The sequence below is a fragment of the Vigna radiata genome, chromosome 5 (genome assembly GCF_000741045.1).
Source record: "Vigna radiata var. radiata cultivar VC1973A chromosome 5, Vradiata_ver6, whole genome shotgun sequence".
Lineage (NCBI taxonomy): Eukaryota > Viridiplantae > Streptophyta > Magnoliopsida > Fabales > Fabaceae > Vigna > Vigna radiata.
Window position 1 is genome coordinate 13,855,933 of NC_028355.1, and position 27,908 is coordinate 13,883,840.

The 27,908-nt window shown below is 28.7% G+C and overlaps 1 protein-coding gene across 1 annotated transcript; it reads left to right on the forward strand.

Moving 5' to 3' along the window:
• Positions 1-17,278: 17,278 nt before the first annotated feature.
• Positions 17,279-19,492, forward strand: LOC106761512 (scarecrow-like protein 26). Its single transcript, XM_014645067.2, has one exon. It carries the CDS (start codon positions 17,590-17,592, stop codon positions 19,099-19,101), a length of 1,512 nt encoding a protein of 503 aa, XP_014500553.1. The 5' UTR covers positions 17,279-17,589; the 3' UTR covers positions 19,102-19,492.
• The last annotated feature ends 8,416 nt before the right edge of the window (positions 19,493-27,908 follow it).

Below are 27,908 nucleotides of genomic sequence, written 5' to 3' on the forward strand. Positions count from 1 at the left end.
CCCAATAAACTCTAATACCCATAATTCTGAATTATTTAGAATACAATTATATGTGCAAATCACCAAGCAACTTGTGTAGACAACAAACTACCCAGCTAGCCAGGAGATAGAGGTTGGCAAAAGTTTGATTTAAAACCCTAGATTCATTGAATTTTTGAAATTTGTAGATTCATCACTAGAAAAATATATAATTTTACTAAGGTTTAATTTTTGATGATTTGGATAATCTTTGGAAATTTCTTATGATTATACATTTAATCACGTTAAGTTTGTTTTTCAAGATTTTGGATGGTTTCAGAAATAAATCGTTGGTAAGGGTTGTAGTTAATTTTTTTTTTTATATTTTTTAAAATATTTATGACAGTTTTTGAAGTAAATCATCGATAAGAGATGTGAAATGATTGAAATTCCTAATTTCGTCATACTTGTACTTATGACTTCTTCTTCACTTGCTTCAGTTTCTGGCTATATGTGCTTTAGTTCTCAAATTACTCTTCCTCATTCATCAAATTCTTGTAGACTCTATGCATCATATTCATCCTTGGTCTTGTTCCATTGAAATCATCGTTCAATTTGCCATTGTTCATTAAACCACAATCCCTAAGTTCAGGTTTTCTTTTTTCTCCATTACTAGGTCTTCTTCCTTCGTCCCGTCAGTGTATCATCGTTGTCGTTTGAGTTTTTCTTTTGTTCTTCGTTCATTATTTTCGTCGTTCGCAATTCCTAAGTTCTTGTTTTCTTCTTCTTCCATTACAAAGTATTGGTCATTGCCTTGTCATTATGTATTCGTTAACAAACCTCTCTTCTCTTTTATGTTCATTATCTTCATCATTGTTGGACATTGTCACAATCCTTAAATTGGATTCAATTTTTAGTTCATCGTTATGGTGTTGTTGAAATATATTGTATTGTTTTAACTAGCTTTTTGGTTTTGGGTTTTTTAGAAGCCTTATTTACGTTGGTCCATAGTCCCTTAAATAGGGCACTATGTGTAATAGAATTACAGCACAGTAATAATATTTTTACTTCTCAATTTTCTCTCCAAACTTTTACAGGTGTCTTCTCCCACAATTTGTAAATCCATCTTGGCCTAAACTTAAAATCTGTTTTCCATCCCCTACATTGCTCCCACCACCCTTGACTAATCTCTAATTTGCCCTCTAATCTTAGAAAGAGGTTCCATTCGCATAACCAATGTTTTGTGCTTGATGATTGGGGGTCCAAAGTGGAAAAGAGAGTTTGAAGGTCGAGTGAACAACATTAGGAGCTTGAAGGCTTTCGGTGATGAGGGTTTTGACCATGAGAAGAACTAGAACCAGGTATGGGAGAACTAACCCGAGTGTGCCCTTGATTTTTTTGCTTGAACGAATGTGATAAAATGATTGGTTTTGATGTTGCTCTAATTTTAAGAGCTTGAAAGCTTTCGGTGACAAGGGTTTTGACCGTGAGAAGAACTAGAACCAGGTATTGGGGAGCTAACCCGTGTGTGCTCTTGAATTTTTTGCTTGAATGAATGTGATAAATTAATTGGTTTTAATGTTGCTTTAATTTTTTATGTTGGCTAACTAATGTTATAATATGGTAGGTTGTTAGAGTATAATTTAATGAAGAATTTGAGATTTAGATTGGATTGCTATGTTCTTGACTTGGGTTGTTAACTTTTTAGTGTGTGATTACGAATAAAATGTAATGAGTGGGATTTATCTGAGTTGCAATGCCACAATGGTCAGATATTATATTGTCCTATTATTTCCAAATAAGATTATATGCATGTCCATTGGAATGAAAACATGGTTCAAGTCAATGAAATGTAGTTTGGATGCCTAGAACTACGAATAATTGATTCATGTGTCACTATTTTGTTTTCTTAATGGTTTAATGATATGAATAAGCTATGAATGGTCTATATGTTAGCTTTGTTGGTGCATATTGGAGCTTATGAGTTTTTTTAGCTGTCATAATATGTTGTGTCTAAAAGGGAAGTATAATTGTGATTTCATACTTAGTGTTTTATTCATCCACTATTTAAAAGTAGTTGAATTTGATAATTAAATAAGTGTGGTACTTAGTGTTTTATTCAAGCACTGTTTACTTTTAACACTAATTAAGTAGTTGTACTATTTAGTATTAAATTATTCCAAACAACAATTTCATAACTAAGTAGAGGACCTACTTACTTTTGAATTCTTCAATACCATAAGTAAGTGTTTTATAACTAACTTGGTACAAGAGTTAGTTTTATAACCAGTTTAGTAAATTAATCTTATGTAGTGCACTTCATTGAATATGGTTACTTATTCTAACCTTTCAATCCTCTTGGCATTAACAGAGGTCATTTTAATGGACAAATCATAGATAAACATGTCTCAAAATACAAGTCAATATATGTAAGGATTGAATACCTTTTTGTACTTCGCATTCACTGATAGTGGTGTTAGGAAAAAGATAATATATTTATGTCAGAAATGTAATTTTAAGAAATGGAAAATTCGTAAAGAAGTATGTGAGCACTTAATTGTTAAACCTTTTCTAAAAGGGTATACAGTGTGACTTCTACACAATGAGAGAAGAGTAATGATGAACCTCCTTAAGCAATGGCCGCAAAAGATGGTGGAAGAGTTCTGATTACTGATAATATGTGTGAAATGGTTAATAATGTATTTGCACATCATTGCTCTAACAACGACATGCAAATGATGATGATGATTTGGGTGCAGAGTCAAGCCATACTAGAAGTCATGATGGTAAAAAAAAATTGACTTAATGCACGATGTACAACAAATTCTATATGAAGATGTGATAAATATTCGAAACTTTCATTCTTGGTNAAGTTGTATCACATCAAATGTCTATGCAAAATAAGTGACTAAGCTCTATCCGTGATACTGGAGTTGCTTGCAGATGCATTTCAACATGCTAAAATTCTAAATTCATTCTATTGAGCACAAAAAGTCATTAACGAGCTTGATCTTCATTACTTTGATCACAAGAAGTTTAGATTTTGGTTAAGTTTTAAATAATATTACAAAGTGTCTTGTTATCACCTACTTCTGCTAGCTCATGCTTAACAATTTGTCCATCGTCTTTCCTTATCTATTAACAATTATTCTGTTTATGAGAAGTCACATATGTATAATTATCATATTTGTAAGCAAAACAAATTTAGGAAAAGATATCAACCTGTTGTTTGAAAGAGAGAATCTGATAAGATTTATTGTGAAATGAATCAATAATTTTTCTTTGGTCTCTTTATCATTTAGATAATTAAGTTCCTCTGTGGTATACTCCTTACAAATTTCACATGCATCTTTGTCAAAGGAAGCAATGCCAAAGTAATTTAAAATAGCATTTATGGAATCTTTATCAATCATGAAGTCTTTTTCTGGTAGAAAAGTCCCTATCGACTATTAATAGAACATGTTAATACAAAGAAAAAAATACAACAAAGGCATGATCTTAATAAAAATAATATTGAAGTGTCATCACCGTCTTAAGATGTTAGTGTCAGTGGTGTTGGACTGAAAGCAAACCAAAGTGCTATTACACTTACTTGATTGACACCATGATGTGTATTCATATTTCTTATACCTTCTTCCATCAAATAATGAAATTTGGACAATGGATCTTGACCCTCTTCACATGCTTTAATTGAACAAAAACTATATAGTAGTGACAATTATGCTACCATTATTACAACTAGGGACAATCAATTAAATAACATAGGATTAAAATTTTGAAGAAGGAGGGTAGTTTTCATGTTATTATGAAACTTAATAACAACTGGATTCTTCACTTCTTCACAATATTCATGTGTTGGTATGCAGAAAAAAATAGGATGATTACAAGTGGAGCATAAAAGTCATAAACTCTCCTTAATATTGACATTACTTGAATATATGTATTGTATTTGTATTGTTATTTGCCTTAAAATTGTTACCATAGTGTGCATTCCTTCTTCCAAGTCTGTGGTTGTTTGGAATTTAATATGTTGCACCTTTCGAAGTTGAAAGAGGCTAATCAATTTATTGTGGTTATCTAATTTGGAATTTTGCACTGTTTGGGTATGGTTACATCTAATTTTGAATTCATGATTTGACTAGTCTTTTGTTAAACATTGTAAGTAGGAAAAAATTGAAGCATATGAATCCACAACATCATCATCTCAATCAAAAGAAATATCTAGTTCAGATTCATTGGCTCAAGTTTTGGGAACCTAAGAGCATTGTGCACGCGTTCACGGTCTAGGTTTAGGTCCCTACTCATCTAAAGTCTTTGGAATCAATGCTCGTTATCATAGTGCATCATCTTCAGCTTCTCCTTATGTTGAATTACAAACTTAGGTTAATGAATATTTTACCAATATTTATTTATTTTGTTCCTTGAATGATTAACTTATTGGCTACCATTTTTCTAACTTCAAATTTGTTTTTCATATTATAGGTATCTTCATTGGCATCACATGTCAATGAAATAAAGACATGATAACACTTATGTTGCAAAATTATTAAAGTTAATTGTTTTCACAATTTTTCATATTTCAACCATCATCGGTAATAATAACTAAATGTATAGACTAATTTATTTAAAATAAATTAATGACTAACTATTATTTTATATTGTAAGTATCTGATAAAGAAAGTATGCCAAATGATGATGAATTGAATGAAGAAAAAGATAAAAATTAGTCATTCTCAGTGAACATATTTCTCTTTAATGTGTACTTGAATAATATTATTATTTTACATTGAACAATTACTTGTATCAAAATATGTTTATTGTTTATTTTATATATTATTCAATTTTAGTTTTAAATTATTTTATTGTGTGTTTTTCTTATTATAGTATTTTTTTTATCATAATAAATTAAATAATCCAAAAAAGACCAATATGATATGCATTCTTGACAGTTTTGGAACTCCTATAAGGTTCAATGGTTTGTAAAACCCCAATAAGTTCCCGTGGTTTATGAAACTCCTGTAAGTTCCAACGATTTTCTGCAAGTATCAACGGTTGTATATAATCTCTGTAAATAATGACGGTTTCATCAAAACCTTGAGAAATTTCAACATTCAAATAAAAATCATCGATAATCCCTTACCAACGATGTTGTTCCTGATGATTTTCGTAACGGTAGGAAATACATTTTTTAAGAGTTAAAATCGTTAGTAATGACAAAAATAACTCTTGTTAATTTTTTTTAATGCATCTTGTGAGACAGTAGCATATAACTACAATTTATAAATCTAGAAAACTAAAATTCCGTGTTTAGAGATTAAAAATGTAAAACATGAAATGAAAAGCAAAATTTATATGTTAAAATTAAAATTAATAATAAAAAAAGGATTAAATATGCTTTTAGTCCCTGAACTATCAAACGATTTTGGATTTCATCCCTCTTGGAAAGGTTTGTTCATTTTTGTCCTCTTAGTTTGAAAACTCGTAATTTTAATCCTTAAAAGGTAATAGCGTTAAGTTTTTTGAGGTAGCAAACAACGAACCACATGTGATGCCACCTACCCTGGTTACTCTGTGCCATGTTGCTTTTAGTAAATTTATATCGTTCGACACTTAACTCCATGATTACCGATTACCATTCGGCCCTTAACTACCTCCTTCCTTGCAACCACCGTTATTAATATATATATATATATCATTCGGCCCTAACTCCTTTCTCCTTCATTCCTCCTCCTCTTTAATTCCTTCCTCCCTTTCGGCTACCACTCGGTATTAGTAACTTTATCTCGTTCGACCTTTATACCGTTCGATAATCATTAATCACAGAGCTAAGGGTTGAAGGGTATAAAGTTACTAAAAGCAACGTGGCACACAATAATTAGGAAAAGTTGTTGTTTGCCACCTCACAAAAAACTTAACGTCGTTGCTTTTTAAGGAATAAAAATATGAGTTTCCAAATTAAGAAGATGAAAATGAACAAACCTTTCAAAGAGGAACGAAAACCAAAATCGCTTGATAGTTCAAGAACTAAAAACATATCCACCTCTGTAAACACCTAAATAATCCAAAATTTATGGCTATGTAAAAATTATATTCAAATTTAAATAATTTATTGATTTAATTAATCTTGTATGAATAGAATTTAAATATTATTTTTGTATTTAACTTTTAAATTAAGAATTAAATGATTTTTTAATTTCTATTTTTATTTTAGAAATGCAAATTCATATGACAAAAAGTATCGAAATTTGGAAAAAGAAAAACAACTCAACAACAAATAAATAATTAGTGAAAAGCTCCATGTTTGATATGAATCCATGACTTAATTCTCAAATATTTAGTTTCATTAGATAATCATATGAAATAGTTGAAGATTTACAAAAGAATATGAAATCCACTCGAATAAAATTTGTCGGTAAATGTTGTGATTGAATCTGTTTCTTCTTTCTCCTTCTCATTCTTTATTCCCTTTTACTCTTTTTCTTGCTTCTCCTTATCGTGGAACTTTATATCTCATTGTTGCTTTCACATCATTGTACTTCTGTTGCATTTTTGTTTTTGGCTTCGGCTTCTCCTCTTTCTTCCCTCTCATTCTCTTCTTTTCCTCACCTATCTCCACCTAATTTATAAAAAGATATAATTAGATTTGACAAAAAATTTGTTATTTTTCATTGACAGATTTATTAAAGAATAATAAAATAGATACATTACTAACAAAAATATCTTTTGTTAACACAGATTTTAATTTAGTAGTGGAGGTTATTAAAAAATTTTACTGACAAAATGTTAACAATGTAAACATTTGTTGATAATATGAAATTTAATTTATTAATAATAAAATTTGTTGATAAATTTTGTTTTATACAGATGAAAATAATGTTGTAGTAGCTAACAGAATCACAAATAAAAAATAATTAAGTAACCTAAATTTAAGAAAAAAAATAATAGAGAAAAGAAAATGAGAGAGCGAAAGAGAGAAGAAAGATAACATGAAAGTGTGTATTTTTTAGAGGAATATCGAGCTCTGTTTACATGCATTTGGAGACTTGCGATTACAAACTTTGCAGTAACGTTCTCCAAGTCTTGTGACATCGAATCTGCAACTACATGCGACTCCTGCAGTTCAAGCTCAACAACTTATTTGCACCATTTAGAGTCCATGATTTGCGGAAAAGTATCAGTATCATGTTCACAACATGAAATTGAATTAATAAAGCGACTCTAAGTTTCCTCTATATGAGAAGCGAAGGAAATCGAGATATCTTTTTGTGTATTTTGTTTCCTAACAAATAAATTTATTAATAAAATTTTGTTAGTAATTATGAAAATTCTTTTAGTTTGTTTGTTTTTTTAAAAACAGTGATTAGATAACTTATACTAGCTCAATGATATGACTAGTGATAGATAAATATTTTCATATATTTTTCTTTAATAGTCTTATTTCAATCATTATAAATATTAATGGTATTTCTTCCCGTATCGTATCACGGTATTGGTACAATATAAATTTTTGATGTATTGTTTGTTCCAAATGTTCTCTGTTAATTCTCTTATACAATTTTAAACATAAAGAAAAAGTATACAAATTTATTTCATAAATATATGGTATTATTGATGAAATTTTACCTACGGAAATATTTTTGTTGGTAAATGATACATTACCGATAGATTTTATGGACGGATGTAAAAATGTAATTATCGACGACCAATATTCATTGGTAAATCCTTCTGTAAATACCGAAATGTAGTTTTCGTCGGAAATGCATATTGCGTTTATCGATAGACGAAAATCCGTTGGTAATGCATATTGTATTTACCGACAGACAAAATCCGTCAGTAAAAAAAGCGGCAAAATTCCACCCATGTTTTCTCTCTCTACACGAAGAAGATTATATTTTTCTCTCACAAATCAGTTTCGTCATCTTTTCTTTCCTCTCATCTCAAGAGCATTTTTCACCTTCTCTACAACCATTTTTCCCTCTTGTGCAACCATCTTCCCAAACTGCCATCGCTACCGTTCGAGAGCGCCACAGCTGCCATTGGAGAACGCCACCGCTGCTGTTGGAGAACGCCACCGCTGCCATGGGAGAACACCATCGCTGCCATGGGAGAACGCCACCACTACCATGGGAGAACCACGCGGAGTACTGCTGCCAACATGGCGGTCACATGTTGTGGTGTTGAAAATGAAGAAAATATGGATGCTCAAAAACTAATTGGGAATTTTTCTCAATTTTAAGGTTTCTAAAACAATTGGAGAACCTAAGTTTAGACTTTGATTTTGGTTTTGGAATGAATTTGATTGTTCTTTTGGTTTAAGAATGAAGAAAGTTTGATAAAAAAATTTAAAATCTAAGAAAACAGAAGAAGGGAAAAGAAGAACTAGATCGAGATATTTACCGATGGACTTACCACGGATTTTTCTTTCGATAATTATCGACGAATTTTTTCTTCTATAATTATTGACGAATTTTTCTTTCGATATAAAAATTTATTCATAAATATATCGACAACGTTATTACCGACGAAGTTTGGTCCATTAATAATCTGTCAAAAAATCCATTATCGACTGATTTTAGACATTTCTGACAAATTTTGCCTAACGAATTCTTTTTCTAGTAAAGAAGACATTAACATAAGCGAGTAGGACATCTATATTTTAGCCATCTTAAAAGGTTATTTTCTACCTTATTTAACTATAGTAATGTCTGTAATTTTATTTTAAATGTGAAACCTGTAATGGTTTGCTTTTCCTATAAATAATGGTAGATTTTATATTCCTTTTTCAATCACATTTAAGAATTAACTTTATACCAACAGATAATTGTTACAGAAAATTACTTTATATTTTTGAATTCTAATATTAATTAAAGGAAAAAAAATGAAGATATGTTTCGCAAACTATAATTTGTTCGTATAATCCATATTTTAATGGAATTTTAAGATTAATTTTATATTCAATGAAAATCTTTACCTCCTTTCAATTTCTATTCTTTCTAGCTACATTGATTCTAATATGTTGAACACCCTCCATAATCAATGTTAAGTCGATTTCTGTAGTAATTAATGTCCTTGGAGTGAAATCATATTTACACACATTAATTGTCTTTAAATTTTTTTATTTTATCTATTAACTTTCTATTTGAAATTAATAAATAATTCTTCATTTTCTGAATTATCTAACTTAGCCTCCTTAATGAAAACTACTAGTGAATCTCATCCTCTTCACCATAGTATTTAGTGATTAATTTAAATTTGTATTAACACACTCAAAATATATATATATATATATATATATATATATATATATATATATATATATATATATATATATANNATATATATATATATATATATATATATATATATATACACATATATATATATATATATATATACACACATATATATATAAAGACTAACTTGTTGATTTTTTTCGGGAAGACTAAAATACAAAAACTAACATTGTTTATAACTAATTTCTTGGAAATTTTAAAGATTCATTAGGTAATTCAAATTATATCTGTAAATCTTAAGTTGGCGTTTTTATAAGATGTTACAAATAATTTTAATATAGATAAATAAATAATTATCTTTTAATTAATGAATTTAATTTAAAACAACTAATAATTAAAATAAACACAATGATGTTACATACTAAACAATTGACAAACTTCTTATATTTGTTGTTGGTGAGTGGAGGGTTTAAGAAAATGTTAAAGTAATCTCAATGTGGCTTTTAATACAGATTTACACATAATTTAATGCCTTGCGATATCTTGATTTAGTCTTCTAAATGTTATTTTTATCGTATAACTTACTTTATTTTTTTAATTCCATCAGCTGTTAAGAAAATCATTTTAATTGTTTTCACCAAAAACATAAATTAAATTTTAAAAGTATTGAGAATAAAGCAGAATTAATATATTCTATAGTAATAAAAGTATATTTTGGCGTATCTATAAATATTGTGTTGATTATGAGGTGAATATATTAAATAAAATAGTTAAGATTTAATCCTGAACTATACTGTATTAAAATCAATATAGCTATCAATATTTTATAAATTTAGAGAATTGATTAGTGTAATACGATTAGAATATAATAATTGTGGACACTGTTCATGCAACAACTGGCAGATTAAGATCACACCTGTGCCTGGAATTTTCGAAGCATGACATTTATGGGTTTGTACTTTCACTTGTTTTCTAATTATTTCAGTTTGACATTCACTTTGCAGATTGGGACTCAACTATAGAGCCATCTCAAAGTCTATATTAATTAAAATGGTTTTAGTTTGTGACCAAAGATTCTCTTGCCTGCTTCCTAATTATTTTTATTTCCTAGGAGTGGCTATTTTTTTATGTTATACCACATATTGCATGTAACCCTAATTTTCTATTTTATAAAATATGATGTTTGACATTTTTATTATAGTTGTCTGTTTAGGGAGCATAATAGCTTTATACTGTTTGACGACATAATAAATATAAACAACTATTATTAATTTTACAATTTAATTTTCCTAGTTCTCAACGCTAAGATTTTTACATTATTGACTAATCATAATTCACTCCGAGTATATATGACTTCTGGTGTAGGGCTAAGTCAACCCTAAGAACAACTTCTAAAACACCATCATAATAAATCAATAGTTTCATATCATATGTATATATGTTATTGAATAATAATAACATCAAATTAGATATTTGAATTCCTTTGCTTAAAATACTGTAGGATCTCTCACCAAGACAACCTCATTTTCGAAGCTTTTATTAGGAAAGTAAAACAACATTTGATTATATTTGTGATACATGAGATGCCATAAGGTAAGGAAGCGCATGCCGGTGGAGCAGGAGTGTACAGAAAAGAGACAGCAAATACTTATTTATGTATCTAGGAGTTGTAGAATTCATTGTCTTGATCTTGGAAACCTGGTCTAAAAAACTGATTAAATCTTTATTGGATTTTGCATTATTATTTGAAGAAATGAGAAATGGTAGAAAGGTTTTTTCTTTGTATCTAAAATGCATGCGTTTGTTTAATTAAGTATGATATGTATATACAATGACATTGTAACAAACATTGTTAGTGACAAGCGATCTTGTTTGCCGCCCGAACGGGATTATGAGTGGTGAAAAGGGAAACTGCCTCACAAATATGGGACTGCCTCCTTGCCTGGTTTTGAGGAACATGCCGGCCATTTGATTAGGTAATAACTCTTTGGGTGCATTTATGGCTACTGCAACAATCTCATATAACTCCTACATATATCAAGTCAACCATTGACTTTATTAGTCCATCAGCTACTAAATTATATTATTAACTATCACTGATGTCACTATACTATACCACCACTCTCATTATTTAAAGCTCTGGGCGTGCCTTGTGCCCATTTTAATGAAGGGTTAAAAACTTTAATTCGTTGCTAGCCCGACAACTCACTGTCATTTTCACAAATGATTTTCTAGGGTTTACCGTAATCTATTGCCGACCACATAGCTACTAGGAAAAACAATGCATGTCTCTTGGAAAAATTCTTATCTCCTAAGTGTTAATCATGGAGATCTCTAATTATTAGTTAGATATGAAGACAAATTATAATATATAAATTATAACAAATTTCTCTTTATTGAATCACTTCAGTAAAATTGAGTAATGCTGATACAAGGATGCTTTTACCGTGCGACTAATCTAAGGAATAGATAAAGTGTCAGTTCAAGAATAATGTTGTAGAAGCAGTTGTTTGCAGTTGGCTCACACATCTTCAGATTCTAGAATTGCAACCTTTGTTGCAGAAAGTTGGTTAAGTTATAAAAATGAGTTGACACTCACTACTGTATGTGCTCTAAATACATTTACTAATGAGATTTGTATCAGACAACGGTACGATCAATTATTATCGAATGGTTGAATGGTGTTCCGGTGGTGTGGATATCGGTCTCCTCCTATACAATTTCCTCTAAGCGTCCGGTCAATTCATTCTCCAAATGTCGCTATGTGGACTCCTTTTATTCAGACTGGCCGAATACCTGCCAAAGGCACTCCGACACTCAAGTTAACAAATGGTTAAAGGGTAGAGATAGAAAGAGAAAGTAAACACTAGGAATAAATGAGCATTCAATATAACCAACTACCTATCACCTTTGACCTATATTTATAGTTTTTGTCATGGGCCTTGGATTAGTCAGATCTTAATCACGGCTCAATCGTTGGCCCATCATTGTTAATCATGTTTTATCTTCATTTAACATTAATGTTTCATTCGTTTAACCACGCATGGCGCCTCGTCCGTTCCGAGCGGTCGGTTTATGGAGTAACTCCGACCGCATCGCTCTCATGGAACCTCGCAATCTCGGAAGCCTTAGCAGCAATGCAAATATTCGTGAAGGCTCTTGCTGTGAAAGTCGTTGTCCTTGAAACGGGGTTTTCTGGGACCGTCGGCGCTAGTGGGACCGTCCGTCGTGTCCGGTCTCTACTTGTTGGGATCGCGTCTGGACGTCTATGTCTGATCTGTCCGGTCCATATGGTACAAATGATAATTAGTTATTTTTAAAGGATTGAATGATTCGACCACTCAAAAATTATCAACACTAATTGATTGAACAAGATGTGATTATTTGTAATTAAACATATATGTTAATTTAAAGTTTATTTTAAAAATTATAAATACTTTGAATAAAATGCTAAAAAGTAAGTAATTACATTTAATAAACATTCATTTCTTAAATGGTTGAATTTTAATTGATTTTGACATTTGATTATATTATGTAGTTAATCTCTCAATTATTAACTTAATGAACATATAAAACAAACTGTAACTAAGATAATTATTTGAATCTTCAAAACACATTTAATCTAAGAAATAGTTGACTTCAACTCCATAACCAACACATTTTTAGTGAATCAACATAGGAAATACATTTCTTAATTATTACTCTTTCTAGTTTTCTTGTAAGAACCAGATTAAAATTTTAACTTTATCCTTATAACGAGGTTCAATTTAAAATGTTTTATGCGTTAATTATTTATTTGAAGTTCAATTAAGTGATAGGTGAAATATATTATTTTTCCAGATTCTTTATAACTTTAACTTTATCTTGCATAAAGAAAATATGAGTTTTTCTAACCAGTGATATATATTGAAAATATTTTTTTACTGAAAATCTTATTGCGTTCATAAATTCTAAAAGTAATGCACTTTTATATATCTAAACAACAAATTTCGTTTTTATTTGTTATAAGACATTGGCCAGCTTTTGTCTACGAGTATTTAGGAAAAAGTATTTTGACTGCGTACATAAATAATTTATAAAAATGAAAATAAAAATATATATTAATGACGTGAGAAATTAAAATACATGCAAAATATTGCAAAAATAACAAAGTATGTCTTATTAACGTTAAGAGTGCTTTAAAGATATATAATTTTATCGAGAAATTTAAATCTACCTACTAATTTAATTACTTTTTTTTTTGTTAGTTTCAATGAATTAGCAAATTGAATCTTATCAGAAGTACTGGAACTAAACTCATCAGACTTAATTACAAATAACTAAAAATATAAAGCATTTTTTAAACGAGGTATTTATTACCCTTTAAAAATGTGATGACTTTGAAAAAAAAAACTATATCATTATTGCTTAAATTGAATCATAAAGATCGGTAATTAAAAGGTTCATATAAATTGCAACAATATTTATGTTAAGAATTCAAAATTTTTACATTCATTGACTTGTTTATTTCTCATTAAATATTCTAAGAATATATTCGTTAGTACTTATCTAAGTTCTTTTAATTACTGATTGTTAAACAAAATATAGATATAAAATGTTAGAGTCGTTTTCTTTTCTTAGTTGGTTTTCAGATGGTTAAAAAGACAAGTAATTTCATATTTCTAGGTTTTTCCCTACAACAAACTAAAATCATTGATGACACTAGTCTAGAAGCATAATTAAAACGGTCATACGTATGTTTTTCATTGGAGCTATTTATGAGCAATATATATTATATAAACTGTCGGTTAATAATGGGTAAGTGTTTTTTATATTTTATTTTTAGACACGCCAGATTTATATTTTTTTTAGACATGCCAGTTACTATAAAATATTGGAGTATATGTGAATGATTTAAGATCCGAGAAAGAGAAAGAAAAAAAAAACATTTGTTTTTATAGAATACTTTTATTAAATGAGAAACTATTACATACGGTTGGGTATGATACGAACTTCTACCTTCAATTATAACTTTACTAGTTTGGGATAAATTATTTTTAACGTTTTAAATTTAAAAATATTACTTTAATCTCTTAAATATTTAACTAAACTTGATTTTAGTTCTTGAGTATTAAATTTTAAAGACTACAAATAATTTTTAAAAACTTACTTTTTTAAAATTTTAAGACACTATATGTTTTACTATGGGATTAACATGAATTAATCATTGTAAAAAAAAAAAGTAATGATATATATTATGTAAAATTTTAAATACACAAAATCAATAATTCCATCCTAATCTCTTTATAGTAAAGTGATATCCAAACAGTTTGAATTTAAATATACGAAATCATATCAATATCCGAAATTATTAAATTACAAAACTTATTTATATTTAGAATTAAAGGAGGGGACAAATACTTTTAAGCGAATAGACGGAAAGATTGATATTTGAAAATTTCTTAAATAGGCCATTTTATTGTTAAAAAAACATTTTGCAAACTAAATTCTAACCCATAATTGTATTTTCTTTTTGTGTTGAATAATTAATACATAATGATGATGTGAAAATTTTACACAGTTTTCTAATTGCACATATATAATATAAGTTTTTTCATTTGAAAGTAATTATCATAATATTTTTCTCTGACTGTTAAAAGAGGTATTAAGAGTCCTATGTCAGTAAGTACTAGTCCTATCTACTGCTATCATATATGTTTATATGATTATATCCTTTTGTGATTTTTAGGGCATATGATCTCCAAACAAATTTACTCTGCAATTTGTTTATTGTTTTGGTGGATTAGATTCATTCTACAATCAAAACTTAAGTTGTTTGTCGAGGAAAATTTGAAAGAGGGTAAGTTTGTGTGACTAGCTAGAATTTTCATTAGATTTAAATAAACGATAATAACGTCGTTTTTATAAACGTTACATGTCAAATTATTATATTTTTTATTTTATTTTATTTTTGTATGTTTTTCTTCATGTATCATTGTCATTGTTAGTATATATCATGCAATTGTTAGTGTTAAATGTTAATATTTTGCAGTTTATTTACCTTTTATATTTATTTTTTTATTGAATTAAGTTTAAATTTGTTTAAAATTGGACAATGTTAGTCTCTAAACAAGTTTACTATAATTTATATATCTTATGCTAAAATAATATGTTTTAGAATTTATATATCAAATCATCCTATTTAAAATTATTTATTTTTTTAATTTAATTTTTTTAAAAAATACATATTCTAAACATATATAATTTTTAAAAATATTTGATAAAAATGTTCCTATCCATATGGTGATTTGAAAATCAAGTATTACTATCACGTAGCATGACAATAACACTGATATATGAAAAAAAATTAAATAAATAAATCATAAAAGTTAAAATAAAAAAACAAAAGATACTACAACTTAACTTATGACATTTACAAAAACATTGCTAACGTCATTTATACAAATATAATGAAAAAATAAATCAATTTAATGAGACTTATTTGAACTAAAAAACACTACACTCAGTAAATATACCACAAAAGTTAAGACCGAAATAATAATTAACCATGGTTATATTAATGTTTGACTAGTTCTTCTTATGTTTCTCAACACGTTTGAAAATAAAATAGAAGGATTTAAACTAGCTCAAAAAATATGAAAGGACATCCCGTGTAAATTAAAGAGACAAAAAAGATAATATATTTTGTTTGGACAATTATATTTTACAATCCAAAAGGTTTTTTCCATACATTTGATATATAGTTCATTATTATTCATTTTCTCTTTTTCTTATAACTACAAAAAATTTACTTTTATTATGACCGTAGTTGTCAAATGTAGTTATTGGTGTCAAACCATTTTTTTTTTCATTTTGTTTTGAAGAAAAGTTTGTCTTAATTTTTATTTTGTTTCAGTAACAATTGTCTCTAGTTTTACAGTCTCCTTATCTGTTCATAATATCTAGACATAGGTTATACACTGATTGGAGAAGTGAGAGTTTTTACAATTAGATTCCTTCCTTGGCCAAGCGAGACGAATATAAAATGCAATCAGTCAACTTTCATGAACATGAAAAAATCAAGCTATGTAGCAAACATCAAAGTACGTTTTCCAATGGCATGTTTACAAGTATATATGTACGTAAATTGATTCATACACATAACTTTTAGGTATGTAGAAAGGCATTTTATGTGTATATATATAGTGCACATTGTTAACGTGTTGATTAGCACTAATCGCGGGGTCGTCTTCTAATAGGGCTATTTAATTATGTCCCTTCATAATATCTCAAGGTGTGACATTAACACGATCTCATAATTAAATGAAAAGTAATTTCTACATCAAATTAACTTGGCTCGTCACGTTTATTGGCGGCAGCATCGATTATTGTATCTGTGAAGAAGGCAATGAAAGAACTCTAGGCATGGGTGGGATCATTTATTTAAAAACCCTAAACGAGGACTTATGTCACTGAATACGTTATCAAAAGTATATGTGTGTGCCCTTAAAGGTAGACACTGCATAGCCCTTCGTATATTTAGAAGTTTATCTCGGTAATGAAAATTGTGTGCACTCCTATCTTCTAATTCAGCTCTGTGGAGACTTTTTGAACTTCAACCAATGGCAGAGGAGAAGACATTCCCCCCAAGTGCTGACGTGGGATGAAGATGGTCTCCGCCAATGAGAGAGCGGCACTTCAAGATGACGTGGCCTGGCCACTGAGATAGGCTCGAGAGAGAGTTTATTTTTTTTTTTTAACATTTTTCCTTTGAGATACCACTATGAGATATTGAGGCTTATATGTCTTTTTCGTGATGTATCGTATGAGGTTAAAATTAAACTTTTGAACAAAACTTAGCTTTCATGTTGATGATTTCTATATCATGTTTATGAGGACACAAACGTATTTCATCCAAATAACTTCATCAACCTCCAAATGCCTAAATATGAATAAAAAAAATTAACAAATTATATTATAAACATAAGTAATTATTATATCTTCGTATATAACGCAGATATCATAATCATCTTAAAAATATTCAACTAAAAAAATTTGAAGATAAGTAGAAACAGAAGGGGTATGAGTAAATTAAAAGTTAAAAAGTTGTATAAATCCATAAAAAACGGCACTGGTAATGATGAAGAATAGGTAATATTTTATTGAAATTAAATGAAATTTAAACTGGGCAGTCATCGGCCGCAAAACTCTGTAGTCAGCCATCAATTTTTGGACTTCTACTGTCGCATGCTCCAGACCTTTCTTCCCTCCTTCTACTCTCAACCTCTTTATAAATCTCCGACCCCCACACAACACAACACAATACCACTTCTACATCTGCTTAATACATCTATCAACACCTTCTTTCTATTCTCTCTTCTTTTCTCCCCACCCACCAACATACTAAACTCCAACAACCATGGAAATAGACACGAACACAGACATCGATGCAATCCACAACCTCCACTTCTCCGGATACACTACCATCACCGACACCAACCCTTCTTCCGACGACGACTACGGTTGCAACTGGAACCACTGGTCCCCCCTCGTCAACTGGGACGCCTTCACCGGATCCCACGATGACTTCCACCACCTCATAGACTCTATCGTCTCCGACCCTCCCACCGAGTACCCCAGCCCCGAAGACCACGCCGCCAGCAACTCCCCCTCCGCCTCCATAACGGAGGAAGATGACGCCGAGGAAGAAACAGCTGCCGCCGACGATTCCAAGGGCCTAAGACTGGTCCATCTGCTCATGGCCGCCGCGGAGGCCCTCACCGGCGCCACCAAGAGTCGCGACCTGGCTCGAGTGATATTGGTTCGGCTCAAGGATTTGGTGTCCCACTCCTCGCACGGCTCCAACATGGAGAGGCTCGCCGCCTACTTCACCGACGCACTCCAGGGCCTGCTAGAAGGCGCCGGGGGTGCGCATAATAACAGCAAACATCATTACTACATCACTTGTGGGTCCCACCACCCCCGGGACGATCATCATCATCAAAACGACACCCTAGCGGCGTTCCAACTGCTTCAGGACATGTCTCCCTACGTCAAGTTCGGACACTTCACCGCCAACCAGGCCATCCTCGAGGCCGTGGCCCACGAGCGCCGAGTCCACATCGTGGACTACGACATCATGGAAGGGGTCCAGTGGGCTTCTCTCATGCAGGCCCTTGCCTCCGACAAAACAGGTCCACCGGGCCCACACCTTCGAATCACAGCATTGTCCAGAACCGGCACCGGACGCCGCTCCATCGCCAGCGTTCAGGAGACCGGGAGGCGGTTGACGGCGTTCGCCGCATCCCTTGGGCAGCCGTTCACGTTCCACCAGTGCAGGTTGGATCCCGACGAAACGTTTAAACCTTCGTCTCTGAAGCTGGTTCGCGGAGAGGCTTTGGTTTTTAACTGTATGTTAAACTTGCCGCACCTGAGTTATCGCGCACCCGATTCGATTGCGTCGTTTTTGAGTGGAGCGAAAGAGTTGAAGCCGAGGCTGGTGACTTTGGTGGAGGAAGAGGTGGGGTCCAGTGTGGGAGGGTTCGTGGGAAGGTTCATGGACTCGCTGCATCACTACTCGGCGGTGTTTGACTCGCTGGAGGCTGGGTTTCCGATGCAGGGGCGGGCCAGGGCCCTTGTAGAGCGGATTTTCTTAGGCCCAAGGATAGTGGGCTCGCTGGCCCGGATATATCGGACGGGTGAAGAGCTGGAGGAGAGAAGGTCATGGGGGGAGTGGTTGGGTGCGGCAGGGTTCAGGGGAGTCCCGATGAGCTTCGCCAATCATTGCCAAGCGAAGCTTCTACTGGGTCTTTTCAACGACGGATATCGGGTGGAGGAGTTAGGGACTAATAAGTTGGTGTTGGATTGGAAATCTCGGCGCTTGCTTTCTGCCTCCCTTTGGACTTCTTCTTCTTCCTCAGACTCCCATTAATTTATTTCTTCCTAGGAATTAAAGCTAATTGTTTCATATCTGAGGCTCTCTTTGATAGTTTTTCCAATCATAGAGGAATGAGTAAAAACATCAATTATTCGCATCTCCTTTCTAATAAACATACAACTAACTCATCACAACTTTTTCAAATTTAATCTCTCTTTGGTATACTGTACTTCATTTTGCAATTCAGGATAGGACAAAAACATTTTAAAAAATTTCTTTGTAAAATACGATGTGGTTTATGTTCTTGTATTCATGTTTTTACGACAACACACCCATCGTAATTTGAATTATTCCAAGCTTTTGTCTCCATATCTCTGTAAATATATGTTACTCTTTTGTCAAACCTGCAGGCTCCTTTGTTTCCCTCCTCTTATTTTTAGCTTCACTTTAATATCACACAAGCCTTATTTTAATACTTTCAACTGTGTGAAATCTTCAACATATACTGTGCCTCAACTTATTCACAAACAAATAATAATATCTCAGTTCAAATTAAAAAAACGAATCACATAATTTATATATATAAGTTTAGATCAATTACATTATAGCAAAATGTATTTACAAATTTTCTATTGAAAGTTACAAACTCCTTAAAATGGTATGGTCTTGAAAGCAATTCATCAGAGTCTATATGACATAAAGATATAGTTTGTCTGGTTATCTCTTATACTGATTAACGATATTAATATCATGATATAGTTGCCACCTAATAAAGCGTTATGTAGTTAAAAAATAAAAGTTAAAAGTAGTATTTGTTTATTAATTAATAACATTTTACTCCTACGACTACGACTGGTGAGAGTGATAAGCGGTGATTCAAAACACCAAAAACAAGGAGGCTGATCTTAACAAGGTAAATTTATTGTATAGAGGGATATAACAACACTTACCATCTTTGTTCTTCACTTCTTTTATTTAACGATACTGAGAACTGTATGTTAAAAATTTATATTAGACAAGAATCTAAGTCTTTACAACAACTTCATTTTTTTATATTTTTTTTGGAGTATATTTTAAATATTTATTCTTCAATTTTTATTTCTATAAAATTATTTTATCATGTAGTTAATCTTACTTATTAAATTAAAAATAAAATATTGCAATGGTGAATAACTCTTTTTTTTACTTACTATTAGTTCTTTTTTTTACTTTAATGATTAAAGATAAATTATTTACTAACCATTTAGTTAACCATTAAATTAGAAAAAAAAATGAATGCATTATTTACAATTTTTATCTCCTTATTTATTTTTCCAAGTTTATTTCACACATTTCATAAATTCAAATTATTTGTTTCTAATTTTTATTTTTTCGTACGTTTTATTTTTACATTCTATGCGATTAAATTATTTTAAACTTTAATTGGTCTAAAAGTAATTAAAATTAGACAAAATTTTAACCCATATGATGTCTTTGTATCATATATTTGCATGCCCCTACAACTTTTTATTTGACTTATTTATTTTTAACTATGAAACGTCTACAATTTTTTAAAAATATCCGTTTTACCAATTTATTCTTAGTTGTACAACAAATGGCAATTTTGAAAATTCCACAAAGAGCATCAATTAAACGAAAAATTGTGGATAAATATCGACTCTATTTTTTCTTACGGTTTTTATAATTGTGAAAATCTTATTTAACTGGAATTAAAATCGTGAGTAATGTACAAACAAATCTAATAGAATTTGACATTAGTTTCTACTACCGTTAATTATTTTATTTTTTATCTTAAATGTTTTGTTATCCTAAAAAATATCTATGAAATATCTATGGAAGGCGCACATCGACTAAAGATAAGGTTAATCGTTTTGTAGAATTAAGTATTTATTATTTCTTGAGCAGTGAAATTTTAAGCTTAATTTAATCCCACAAAACCAGCAAACCAGCTTGTATGGTAAGATTTCCACCTACTTATATACTATGCATTGACATTATCTCTAATTGATATAAGATTTCAATAACGAAAAAATTAGATCCCTTATAAAATTATGAAGATAAGATACCGAACTTTTAGAATAAAATACAGGAAGATTTAAATTCCAACTTATTTTATTATTTTTGTTGCAATATTTCTTTCTCATTTGTTTATTTATGGTTATGAAATATGAATGAATGGTTGAGATGAGTTTAGGAGTTGGCACGTCACCGTCCTCCGCGTGTCATCATGTCTGGTAGATTCTGGGGAATGTTCCGTACAATATATATTATTTTGCATTTCAATTTCTATTTTATTCTACCACAAGATAAACAATTATGCTTCTGAGCTCATAATACTTTTAACAATTACTTCATTAAGGAATTAATTACTCTACAAACTTAATTAGGATGTACGAATGTGTATATCTTACAAGATTATATACGTTCCGTAATTCGATAGATCTTCTGCAACATCATTTCTTCATGCAGATGTTTGTTTATTGTTGTCGAGCATTACACACTGCATGTATGTAATTTAAGTGTTGTGAGTGGGTATATATATATACGTCTCTGTAATTTATCATTTGATTAGTAGATTAGTCAAAACTATGGCTAATCATTTTTTTTGTTCTATTATATATGGGTTAGGAGAGTAATCATTGTGGTGATGAGACTATCTACAGGACGAACGTTGATTAATTCCTTAATTCTTAATGTTAATATTAGTTTTTGATAGATTGTTTTGTTCTATTATGATATTAATAATAATATAAAACATCTTCTTCCAAATGAGCTGGGATGGAAATTATTTTCTTTAGTTTCTCTAAACCTCTTTAAAATCTTGATTAACATGAATTTTTATTTATGAAATATTCAAAAAATTATTTTTTAAAAATCTAAAGAAAATTTAAGAACCCCATCACACAAAATTGTCTTCACATTTATCAAGTATTATCTAAATATAACTTTTTAATAATTATGTTGACCTAATCCTAATATCAGCAAAATGCTAACTTTGTTATAAAAAAAACTGTGATATCCTTTTTAGCCAAAATATAGTTGCAATTTTTTATTCTCTCATATATTGATTACAATATTGAAAGTAATTTTTGAGATTTTTTTATTTGTTTAGATTTATATTAAATTTCCAAAATATTCCTAACTAGTATGTTAAATTTGAGTTTAGTCTTTGTTGAGGAATTTTTTAATCATAGATAACATTGTTTTGATATTTAAATGCTAAATTTATTTTATAAAAAAAAAATTAAGAATGTTAATAACTTATTTGAAGTATTAATTTCACTAAAATCGGAAATATCATAAACTAACAATAATAGTGTTTTGAAGCTGTGAAACTCCATTTTAGATTTTTAAATACGATTCCTGAAATATATTTTAATATTGAAATTTTTTCATTGAAATTGATCTCAAATTTATTAAATTAATTTGGATATTTTTATTATTAATATTGAATCTACCTAACCATATTTATTATTGTTAAAAAGTAGTAACATAAACATCTGAATATGAGATTTATGATATATTAATTATTTTAAAATTATATATATATATATATATATATATATATATATATATATATATATTTATGATATATAAACAAAATCATTAATAATAAATATATAACTTATTAATAATATTTATCTGTTATGTATATGCTTAATTAAGTCATAAATGCATGTTAATATAATCATTTCATAATTACTTTTACTGACTTAAGAGAATCTCTGTAAGAAGACTTTCCCTCCTTTTACTTTGGAGTTTAACCACGCTTAAATAATTCTGTCATTCACTTTAAAGACAACTTGGCTAAACTTGATAAAAACAGATACAAAAAGTATAAAATTGTTGTAAAAATAGAGATATTGATTCAAAAAAGTCTACTTCGAATTATTTGATTAGGTTTATAGGAAATTGTGGTAGACAATTAAGATTACAAAAGTGCTTTATGATCGAAGAAATTATTACATACGCTTAGTTTTGTGTAGAAAAATAATGTATTATTTGTGGATAGTTAAAGTGTTATTTATCTTGTTAATAATTCAACTTTCCGTTCTTAGTCTAAACGTATTGATATAAGGTATAATTGGAAATGTGATGCTTTAGATCTTAAGTTAAGTTAGATAAAATTCATACTAATATAATGGTGTTGATATAATGATTAAGACACTATCAAGAAAGAAGGTTGAATCTTATAGTAAGATTGTTAAATTGGTTGTTACTGTTAGAATTAATTGATGAATTAATTCTAATATGTGACTTATTTAAAATATTATAATAGACTCATATGTAATTTAATAAAATATAAAGACAAATTGTTTATTATGAAAAGTAATAAAATAAAATAAAGATAAAATAAGACCCAACTTAATCGACTTTGATTTATAAAAAAAATTAGGTGCATTCTCATTGAATCTCGATAGATTAAGGTTAATGTGCTATTTATGATTTATGTGTAAGAATCATAAATCTTAATATCATACAATATTTTTTTTTTTAATAAATTAAGAATATAAGAGAACTATAAAATTAACATATAATTACCTCCACGTAATTGAGAAGGAAAAGATGTCTTGGGTTGAGTATGTATATATATATATATATATATATATATATATATATATATATATATATATATATATATATATATATATATATATATATATATATAAATAAAAAGTCCAAAGCAAAATCACATTGTATGACTTACGGTAAGTGGAGAAGGATTTTCTAGATTAAGGGAATATGTTATTTTTCTATCCTTTGAAAAAGAAAATGGAAGACAAATTTTGTTGCCATATTTATCAAGTCATCTTAGTAAAATTAGAATTATTATTTAGTTAATTATTGGATTGAGTTAAAATTTTAACAATAGGTTTGTGACATGTGACTCTTCATTTTAATAATTGAGATTATGGAACCAAAGTTTGTGGTTTGAAAAATAAATCTCATATACTATTGGTCTACTTTTTTCCTTCTTTATTCTTCAATTTTAAAATTATTATATATATTTTTACTTCTCATGTTAAAAATATTGATCTTCTATTTTCTTGGTTATTATTATGATTTTTTATTCTGTTTCTCATATATTATTGTAATTTTAAAAGTGTTTTTGTTAGGTTGTTTTCCATAAAGAAACCGTAAATATAAATTTCTTTACTTTACCCCTCATATATTTGAGTTACTTGACTTAAAAAATATATAGTTACACCATATAAATTAGTTCTCCAATAATAACATTTCTAATTATTTTATCAACATGGATATATTATAAGTCAAAAGTTATATCTATCATCCTATATGTCTTGAAATATACAATATAATAATTTAAGATTGCGTTTACCTTCTCTTTAGTAATTTTTTTTAATACATTTCTATTACTATTAAAATTATTTTTATTAAGTACTTAGAGAGAACCTTACCATTATCTTGTTTTAAAATAATGTCATAAACATTATCTTCTACTATTGAAATATTAAACAATACCATGTATGATTATCGTATCATTATCAATAACATTTTCAAATAAATTATTTATTATATTATCTTCCCTCCCAAATTCAACTTTCTCAATAAAAAAAAATTACATTTCGAAAATTGGAAAATGATCTTGAACCGAGATTGCAAAACTTAACCCTAAGAGTGTTTTGCATAACTAACAAATTACAACATATCCAAGAAATTAAGAATCTCATCCACACAAGTAAGTAAATTCTCTATTTAAATATATGAATTTAGTGTTAGTGTTTCCGATTCAATTTTTGTTTTATACCACGTGAATTTATTTGCAATATTTCATTATAAGAACTAAGAATACCAAGCATATATAAATTATCATTTGAAAAAAATAATTAAGAACAATATCATTTGAATTTTGATAGAAATAAACATTATATTGTTTTCAGATGATGAAGAAAATTCAAATTTGACCAAACTAGAAATATAATTGAGTTAATGCTTCCCCAAACATGGTGTAACACAAGTTTTGAAATAAATTATGTCTTTAAGTGAAACTTTCATAAATTGGAGGTCAACCCCACAGAACACATTGTACAATTATATTATATATGCGAACAGTAGAACCATGATCCACTCACCAATTATTCCGTGTACAAAAGTCAAATTAAATTTAGAATAAATTAAAGTAATAAATTTATCAATTTTTAAATACTGAGTGACATACTTAATACTCTTTTTTAGAATAAATTAAAGTAATAAATTTAGAACGCCCGTTCTCCTACCTTTGTGTAGTCTTTTTTCTAAAATATTTTGTATTTAAGTAAATTCTCTAAAAAATATAACGTTTTGATTTTAAATGATTTTTGAAAATTAATACAATGGAAACGTTTTCTACAATTTTTCTCATAAAAATGATTTTTTGGATTGTGTAATTTAAAAGCCGAATGCATTTTGGATTGTGTAATTTAAAAGCCGAATGAATTTTGGATTATGTAATCCAGAATTTACTTATTTGAAAAAAAAAAAAGATTACACTATCTAAAAGTTATTTTTGAGTATACCATTCAAAAGTTATTTTGATTTCTGGATCATATAATGTAAAAGTTAATTTTTATTTTTAGATTATATAATTTGAAAATCATTTTCATCTTCTGAATTATAATATGGAAGTTATTTCTTTTAAAAAAAATTAACTTTTGGATCTGAAAAGGGAAAAATGAAAGAAAAGTTATAGAGGTGCAAAATAAAAGTTAAGGCGGTGGAGGAAGAAACTGCCCACTTTCTGTTTGGTTGGTACGTGCTTCGGACTAATATTTTTCCTGCAGCACCCCAATTCTTCCCTACACCTCATTTGATTTTCTTTACAGAAATACCCTTTAACTTTTACATTTTTAAAACCCTAATCTCTTGTTTCCCTCTTACATCCTTTCTATTTTCCTCTTTCGCACATTTTCCTTTCTGATTAGAGTATCATTGTGCTTTCTCCATTTCACTCTTTTACGTACTTTGGTTCGTCATTTTTGTTTAGTTTATTTCGTCTTCAAATTCGTTGGTTCATTTTCTTGTATATTCTCCTTTTCAATCTTTTCGATTCATGTTATTAATGTTTATTTGATGTTTGTTTGCATGTGATGTTCTCGTATGTATATTTAGTTACAGGATGAATCTGTGAACATATACATAATCATTGTATTATGATTTGATGTGATTAATTTGTAAAAGAAAACGTTGATGATCTTCAACGGATATAGAAAATTTGTTGCAATTTTTAACAAATTTCAAAATCCATCAACGAATTTCGATATACATTAAAGACTGCAACAAATTTTCCATATGGTCTTCAACTTTTTTTTAGTTGATTAATTAATTAATTATTTTGTAAATTATTTTATTTATAGTTTTTAAATCATAAATTATTTTATTTATAGTTTTTAAATCATAAATTATTTTATTTATAGTTAATTAATTATTTGTTTTATTTTTATAATTTATTTATAGTTAATTAATTATTTGTTTTATTTTTATAATTTATTTATAGTTAATTAATTTTTTTAATTTATTTATAATTAATTATAATTGTTCTTGATATGTTTTTAAATGATAATATTAAATTATTTGTGATTAACATTTTATATTGTTAAAGATAGGTTAACAATTTATGGCAATAAAATTTATTAAAAAAATTTAGAATTAATGTAATAAATTTGTAATTAAAAATGTTTTTAATTGAAGGTCTTTCATGGATATAGAAAATCTGTTATGACTTTCAACAGAAATCCGTTACAACAGATTTCTCATATTAAGATCTTCAATTTTTCTTTTTGATTTTTAATTAATTAAGTTATTTTATTTATAATTTTTAAATCATTAAATTGTTTTATTTTTATAATATATTTATAGATAATTGATTAACTTTTTTATTTTTTTTAATTTATTTATAGTTAATTAATTAATTGTTTTGTTTTTAAATTCTTAGTTAACTAATTTTTTTATATGATAATAATAAATTATTTGTAATTAATTTTTTATATTTATTAGAGATAGTTTAGAACATTATCAAATTAGAATTTATTCAAACAATTTATATTTAAAGCAATAAATTTGTAATTAAAATTGTTTTAAATAATTGTTTTCTTTTTTGGATATATTTTTAATTTATATAATTAAATTATATTTAAATGAATATTTTATTTAATTTTTAGATACTTTCATATAGAAAGTAAATTTATAATTATTTTTTAAAATAAATTTGTTTGGTTTGATGATAGGTTTGAAATTTATATAACTTATTTAATTAATATATTAATATCTTATATATATTCAATTTTGTAGTAGATTTTAATTAAAATTTATTTAGTTTTTTAGTAATTTTGTTTATTTATTTTGTTGTTTAATTTTTTAATTATGGTTTATTTAATAACTCGTGGTGCATCTAATTATATTGAAGAGAGTTCTTCGTAAAGTGAAGTAAGGAGAAGATCCACAACTTCAGCTCAGAGAAGGCGTGAGGTTGCTACTGATGCTCATATAGAGGACCCTATAGTTGAGAGGAATATCAGGATATTCCTTAAATAAATGACGAAGTTGGTGGATTTCTAAGAAGTCCACATGATTGTTTCTTATTCACGCACAATGTTCAACATGTTGCTTATGCAATTTTGCAAGACCAGGTGAGTACAAAACTCAAATTATTAATTTTTATTTTGAATAAAAATTATATTAAATATTATTGTGTAGGATCGAAGGGAGATCAAGTTGATCTCCCACGAGAAAAACTTAAATAAATTAGGACCCTGCCATGATGGAATTCAACAAATTATGTTGAATTCGACTTTGATGCCTCTCGCACATTTCTTATGACTATGCTAATAAGAGTTTATTGTTCGGATTCATTGAGAGATAAC